Here is an 8,065-nt window from a genome sequence, read left to right as displayed (position 1 = left end):
TCCCTACTGGAATGACACCTCAAGATCTCCATTTGCTGAAATCTGAGCAAATCAAATACTTGGCTTTGTTGTAACACTCTTCCACTTACTGTCATCAAATTTCTGTGTAATTTCAAAGCCCATACTGAAAAACTTTGATCCTTAGGGCTGACCTGCTCTGCATTTTAGAAGGAAAAAAATTATTTAAAGATATCCCAGGTTGGGAAACAGAAATGGGAAACTTTCCTGTTGGAGGTAACAGCATAGGAAATAACTGGATTTTAAAATAACAGCTCAACCTGAAAGGTGTTGAAGAACATGGCTGAAAAGATTAATTCTTAATCAATAATTAAATTACAGCATGAAAAGTGCAACCACCATAAAGATCAACTCTGAAAAATACACAAGGTCATTGTTACTTGTATGCACACTTAAAAATCCCAACAATCTAGATTTAAAAATCTCTCCCTGGGTTTATAATCCCCTTCCTACAGAGATGTTGTTATAGCTTGTCTACAGTGTTCCAAAAGAATCTGTCACAGACTTCAGAATTCTTCATGGTTTTCCTAATCCATTTTTCAGTGAGTGACATTTCTCTCCAGAACTGAGTAGCACTTTAAAACCTACTTGAAGTCCCACATTTAAGATGGCCTTCAAATAAAATATACAAGCTTCTAAATAGAATTTTTAAATACAAGTGGTTTTTATTTTAATCACAATAGATCTAGTGAATTTGCTAACTTATTAAAAAAGACTAGAAATAAAATTCACAAAAATGTTTCTAGCCTCCAGAATTCACAAAATTCTCTTACAGTGCAGAATAACCTTGCTAGTTAAATCAGCTTTATTTCTTCTGATAGCTACTTTGAAAATAAAGGGTAATTTGACACATTCTAAGTTCACAGGCAGGTAGCTGTTAGTGAGCGCAGTGGAAAACAAGGAATAGTGCTACAAAACTGAATTAGTCTGACAAATACCCTTTTCAGGCATCACTTCTTAAAATATGTGTTCCTAGACAAACAAGAAACCCGGTGAAGCCCCTGCACCCAGTTCCACTGCCTGCATCTGGATAATGTGTGGGTGCGAAGGTCCAGCCACGTAGCTCTTACAATGGGATCAGAATCTAGTAACAGCTTACCAAAGAGGTTCAAGCCTGCTTTGATCTCAGAAAGCAGAAGGATGAACAGGTACTAGTGTTAGTGTACTGTCCCAGCATTAGCAGCAATTTTGTCTGTAGTGAGCTCAGGGTTTAAAAAAAAAAAAAAAAAAAGGAAGTTAGTCAGGAAGTAACACATGAGAACAACAATAGACTTGCTGAACTCGGGTCCCCTTGCTTTGCACCCTGGAAAACTTGACCTTGCAAATGATTATGCTCAGTGTGAGGCAGCAGAGAATCAAACCTGCAATTTTCATGGTTTGAATGAGCACAAAAACTTGGCTTCCAAGACTTTGTCTTCTTAAGATGCGTGACTCACAACAGGAATGTCGATTTCCATGGCAGAGAGGCGAGAGCGTGTAGAATACGGCTGAGAGGCGTAGCTGTGCATGCTAGGGGCGTGGGAATAGAGGGGCTGCCAGAACGGAGAAGGTAGGCTTTTACATGCACAGTACCACAGAAACAGCAGAACGGAAGTGAAAAACAGACCGCCGGCACTGGCGATGGCAATGAAGACAGAGATGTCAAAGCTAAAGACAGGCTCATATTTTCTGTTCAGATAGTTGTTATAAAAAATGACCCAGACTGATGGAGTGAGACAAATGGCACATGCAAGCAGGAACAGGAGGCCAGCCACGAGATGGCAGCCCGCACTGTTTACAAGGCATTTGGCCAATTTGATGTTTGGCACGGTTGACACAAAGGCTGTGTTACACATGCCAATCAAGCAGAGAAAGAGAGCTGAGACAGCAGTAAACATACTCAGTGGAAGGGCAAACTGAAGAACACGCAAATCCAGTTGATCGACAGCCGTGTACCACTGTGGGTCATATATCACACAGTCTCTGCTCCCATCAAAACGAGCGCACTTAATCCAGAGTCCAGTGTAAACAGTTAAATTCCTCTCATTCTTGTTGAATGTGTACAGTCTCATTTGCCTCCAGTTTGGAAGCAGAACTGCTGCAAGGAGACCAGCTACTGAGGCTGTTCCACTGAGGAAGGCCAGTACTGTTGCAGCATGAACATCCCGGCAGCCCATTCTTGCCCACAGAAGTTGTTCCCTGCAATTAAAAAGACCGCTTGAAAAAATAAAAACTAGTAGGTGAAGGGTTACAAACACAGGACTGACTACAGTTGACTTGTGCCAGGTTAATAAATGTGTATGACAGCTGGTAGGCAGTAACTCTCAGGCACCTTCTTTGCCTTACACACTCATGCAGAAGTAACACCAAGTTACGCCTTGATGAAACATCGGATTTTTCTGACAGACTGTTACGATTGCTCAGCTGACAGACTGCTAAATTTCCTGTTCAAGATCAAAACGGAGCACTTGAATGTGCAATTCTGCACAGCCTTTCACCTTGTGTCACTGCATGGACTTTGTATTAGAGAGTCCAGGTGAGAAAGTGAATCACTGAATTCAGTGTGAGTGTGGTTTAAGAAGTTAACTTCTCCTCTACTGGCAGCTCCTTCTCTTTAGCCCAGATTTAACATCAGGCTGCCATGTGAGTAAAAGCGAATTGCTTAAAACCAACATCACTAGACTGGCCAAGGAGTGCATATACAGGCAGTTAGCCACATTTTACATAGCCCAAACTGCTAGTGAAGAAGGGTCTGCTGAGTAATTGGCTATGATTCTTTCAAAAGCAATTAACAGTTCTTTGACACCACTTCTGCCTTTCAAAACCAGCTGTCCAAGCACATGAACAATTTCAGAAAACAGATGGTTTTTCAGCTTTCACATTTTCCTCTTTAGAGCAAGTGTTAAAGAAGATTGCTTCCCTTCCAATATAACTACTGTGTACCGAGTATAGCCTCTTGCCTGCAGAGATCCTGGGAAACAGTCTGAATGATGGGTCTTTTAAGAGGAAAAATATTTAAAAAAAAAAAGGGACTCAATTTGATTAATCCCTTCTCTGGGTGCTTGAGATACTTTAAAGAAGACTAATACATAATAGGCACTAAGCATTCACCCCACAGTATACTTGAAACAGGACACTAAAAATTATAGTACCTAAAAATGAGCTGATACTTTGAAAATTCTCACTAAGCACCATTCAGTCATAAACTTCTACTGAAATTTTTTCCAAATCATTGTACTGTATTGTGCTGATCTGTCTAAAGTCACAAAACAATCCTTTAGGTACCAGAAGTTCTGCTTAATGCATACACAAATAACTGACTATCTGTATCTCAGAAAGGTTACACACATTGTTGAAACTGAAGTGGAAATCGGATCTGATTCCTACTGTCGTTCCACATCTGCAAACATTAATTGTCCTGGGAACTTTTCAGATAAGGATTTTCCATGTATACTGGAAGCAGACTACAACCATTATCAAGCTATGCAGTTAGCCAGCATTTTATTGATTTAGAGACAAATAAATAAAGCCCAATTTGTTTCGTAAGAAAGCATTAGGCATTTAATTACATTTTATGCCACTTAACCCTGAAGGATTGCAATGGTATGGGGGTAACATTAAAGTGCTGATCATACTCTTTTAAAGAGGCACTGCTGGAAAGAAATAATGACAACTACATTTATGCTAAAAATGCACCTTATTCACCAAAAAGATGGCATTATATCTTTGCCAAGAATAACTATGCATGGGCAAGCTACTGTTCTCATGGCAGTAACGAGAGAGTAGGTCATTAATAGGATTCCCCCTGGGTAGGGGGACCCAAGGCTTACTTCCATCATAACTGATGTAATATTACACTTAACCTCCTCAGCTTCAGCCACACAGCCAACTTGCAAGGAAATGGAATTATTACAAAAGAGCTTGGGAGTAAATCTAATACAGCATCAAATTTTGTTCTCCTCATGCTTGAGGAACTTTTGCTCTCCCATAGAAAGCTTGTCTTTGCCTGCAATACAGGCAAGGCACACTGAGACAGAGCTCTATGAGGAACGTGGAGCTGTACAGCTGGAAAAAGCACAAGACTGACTTCTGCAAATTCATTTGAATAGTAGACAATGAAAATCTGGGCAGAGTTAACGCAGGGTGGGCAAGAACTGATGTAAGATTCACCCATGTTCTCTAATGCAAGAGGGTGGGGAAAAAAAGGAGGTATTTTCTTTCCTTCTACATTACCTAAGTATAGTTATGGCAAGGACTAGGGAGGACTTAGGACAGCATGGGGAAATCTGTATTTTTCTATTACCCCTGCTGTACCAATTACATGGACAGAAGATGAATCTCTAGCTCATCTTAAGGTTGCCAGGCATGCTTAGACCACCCTGCACACCTTGTTTTTGCTGACTGTTCCTGGTAGATACATTGAGGGGTTTTTTTTCAGTTGGGTTTTGTTGATGTGTTTTGGGGTTTGGTTGGTTGGTTTAAGTATTTTTTGGTTGTTGGTGGTATTTGGTTTTTGAGAGATTTCTGTTTGCTTGCTTTAAAATATAAAAAAATGAAAGAGTCCTTAGTGCTTCTCTTGGGGTAGGAAGGTAAAGACATAGAAAAGAGCTCAGCTATCAAGGGAAAGTGAATTTGCAAGTAAATTATCCTAGTTCCTCCCATCAGCGGAAATTTATCCCATCTTGCAAATACTGCTAGCTTTACAGCTGTAATTACAACTTCAGTTATAGATCCCTGATTAAGACTGTAACAAAATAGATGTTGTCTTAATTAAGATGGATCCAGTGTACTTACCAGCAGCCTGTCCAAACCAAGAGAAACGTTAGCAACTTTTAGAAGTAGTAAAATAGATGTTAATGTATCTAAGAAACAGAAAAAGAAGAGTCAACATCAGTTGTTTCATACAATTCCAGCAATAGCATTTACATTGCAATTCAGAAATAAGGAATCTCAGGTATGTTTACATTAGGCCAACTCCATCACCCTTCTACAGTTTCCTGTTTTATTTACAGTTTTCCTTTTTTTTTATTTAAAAAAACAAAACTCAAACCAACTTTTTTTTTTTCCTTTGTCCAGGATTTTTCCCCAGAACATGTTCTTTTTCTGTCTACTCATCTCTGTCTTCGATCATCAGATAAAAAGGGTGAAAAAAACTCTGTTTCTTATGGGTGTTCTTCACATCCTGAATTTTGTGTTTCCAGCAAAAAGATCCATAAAAAGTCACACAAAATGATTATTTCAGATGTCAGGTTGCAAGCTGCGCTTAAACAGTGGGGAGGAAGGAATGCAACGATTTTTTATATCACAGAATAAAACAGAGTCTCTAAACTGTTTATTTACTTGTGGTTCTCTATTCCTTCCTGGCTTCTACACAAAGGTTTGAAGTTTTCCTTCAGAGAGAAAGGCAGGAAGTACTGGTGATGCTTTTTCAAAGGCTGTCCATCTTTTCCAGAGGAAGAGAAAGGATCCTCTCTACACTGTCATGATTTAACCCCAGTCAGCAACTAAGCACCACCGCTTGCCCACCCGCCACCCCCCCGCCTCAGTGCCATGGGGAAGAGAATCAGAAGGGTAACAGTGAGAAAACACACTGAGATAAAGACAGTTTAACAGGTAAAGCAAAAACTGTGCACGCAAGCAAAGCAAAACATTCACTGCTTCCCATCAGCAGGCAGGTGTTCAGCCACGTCCAGGACAGCAGGAGTCCATCGCAGGTAATGGTTACTTGAGAAGACAAACCCCATCACTTCAAACATCTTCCTCCAGCTTTATAAGCTGAGTATGATGTCATATGATATTGGAATATCCCTTTGGTCATTTGGGCTCAGCTGTCCCAGCTGTGTCCCCTCCCAAATTCTCATGCGCTCCCAGCTTACTCACTGGCGGGGTGGGGTGAGGAGCAGAAAAGGCCTTGACTCTGTGTCTGCACTGCTCAGCAGTAACTAAAACATCCCTCTGTTACCAACAGTGTTTCCAGCACAAATCCAAAACAAACCTCCATACTGACTACTATGGAGAAAATTAACTCTACTGCAGCCAAAACCAGCACACACCCACATCTGGGATCCAAACTACTAAGTCCCAGGAGCAACTCTGCAGGTTGTAACAGGAAAATCGCTTTTCTACTGGACACTGTCAGACCTACAAGCATGTCATTTTGGGCCTGTAAGAGCTACAACCTAAAGGAGAGTTTGCTGTACTAATATGTACAAGGACACAGAGTTTACTCTAGATGGTCAATATCAAAATCTGAAATATTATAAAATGCATATATGCATAGTCTCCTGGGGTGCAACATCAAAGAAATTCTTCTATCAAACCACCTAGGCAAGAGAGAGACCTTACAAGCACACACTCATGCAACACAAATTTTTCACGAAATGAGAAAGTGAAATTCCAAGTCTGGAGTCCTCCAATATCAATGCTACTGCATATAAAACACAGAAATCCATACACAATCAAACCCCACAGGATTTCTACTGCCACATTAATCAACCAAGAATTCTGTGAGTAAATGCAGCAATTTGGGCAAACCAAATATGCAGGGCTACAGAGCTCAACATCGATACATTCAATTGCGTGTGGAGAAGCTGAGGCTTTTTTTTTTTTTGAGTTTGTATCTCAAAAAATAAAAATATTACTGCAAAGCTCAGAGCAGCTGTTTTTATTCACTAACATTTCTAAGCAAGTTTCAAGCTTTCTGTGCATTTAGCAGCAACTGAAGCCAAGATAAACACAGAGATCTCTCTCTGCAGGTTCACACCCCAAAATACCAGCCAGTGCTCAGTAATAACCATAATTAAGTAGCAAATTAGTACTGGCAAACAAACCTGTCATAAAGGGAGCAGTGCCCAGCCCAGGAGTCATTCCCACTAAATGATGAAAACCTGTTGCCACCAGCTGTTGTAATAAACAGGTACAGAGCAGATATGGCATCATCTTAAACAGAAAAGAGAAAGCCCTCTCATTTCATTCTCTATCACAGGCAGTGCTAGAGAGGCGGAAAACTAGGGACCTCAGTCACTTCTGAACTGGCTGTGCAAGGGAAGAAAGCACATTTGGGCCAGGATAGGTGAAACCCTGTCTTGTGTTAGATTCTAGACTCCAGCTTCTTACATCCCAAGCATTTTACAGCTGTAATACTCAAGGCTCTTATATTTATTCCACAGAAGTTACCAGTCCTAAATATTACCTCAGGGACTGATTTTACCATGGCTCCTATTTTAAAGATCCACATTGCTGTAACGAGAGATGCTGCTGAAGCTGTTTAAAAACTGGTAAATCATTAACTGCCCACAAGCTAAAAAAATGAAGCAAAGAAAAAAAAAGGCATTTACTAGAGACATAATTCAGTGATGAGTAAAGTCAGCTCTGTTTCCTTGCATGGGCTTGAGAAGATCATGGTCCGGGAAACACTGTAAACACTTCTGTAAAGCTCCACAGGAGGGAGATCACAGAAAATACAATTTACAAACTAATGCATTCTTTAACTATCCTCAGTGTTACCAGTTTAAAGAATTATCATGAGTTTTAGGTAACTGACCACCAGCAACAGGACACCAACAGCTGCTCTATTTCAAGGTAACTGGAAGTAACTGATACAGAATCAGTGCCTCCAGTCTTTTTTTTTTTTAAATCAATCACACAGTTCCACGTTCTGCTTAGAACGCCTATTAGAAATTAAATCCACACATAAGGGTTTAGAAATAACATTCCTAATCTCTTACGAGTTTCAAGAAAAAGTTGTGGCACGGGTGATTATTTTACCGACTGATTCGGAAAAAAAGGCGGATGACGCACAGCCGAGGCTGCAGCGGACAACCCACGCCGCGCCCCGAGGTGCTCGGCAGGTAACTGCGTGCCCCAGCACGCACCGAGCACGGCTCGCAGGGAGCGTACTGCCAACCAAAGCGCACGAAACCTGTCGCACTGCGAAACCAGACTTGCCGAGGAGCGGGGGTAAACCGGGAAGAGCCACAGAAATCATAACCCCCAGCCTAACGCGCCCACAGGCTGCGGGCAGTCCCCTCAGCGGCAGCGCGCCGGGCCGGGCCGGCAGCCCCCTCAC

At 41.2% G+C, this 8,065-nt stretch overlaps 1 protein-coding gene across 1 annotated transcript; it reads right to left on the bottom strand.

Annotated features, from left to right (window-relative positions):
* Positions 1–1,436: 1,436 nt before the first annotated feature.
* Positions 1,437–2,174, bottom strand: CLDN12 (claudin 12). The gene has a single exon (XM_010136971.1). The coding sequence runs from the start codon at positions 2,172–2,174 to the stop codon at positions 1,437–1,439; it is 738 nt and encodes a 245-aa protein (XP_010135273.1).
* Positions 2,175–8,065: the final 5,891 nt, after the last annotated feature.

Source organism: Buceros rhinoceros, unplaced genomic scaffold, assembly GCF_000710305.1.
Source record: "Buceros rhinoceros silvestris isolate BGI_N320 unplaced genomic scaffold, ASM71030v1 scaffold35365, whole genome shotgun sequence".
NCBI classification, from domain to species: domain Eukaryota; kingdom Metazoa; phylum Chordata; class Aves; order Bucerotiformes; family Bucerotidae; genus Buceros; species Buceros rhinoceros.
This window is presented reverse-complemented; position numbering and strand designations above follow the sequence as displayed.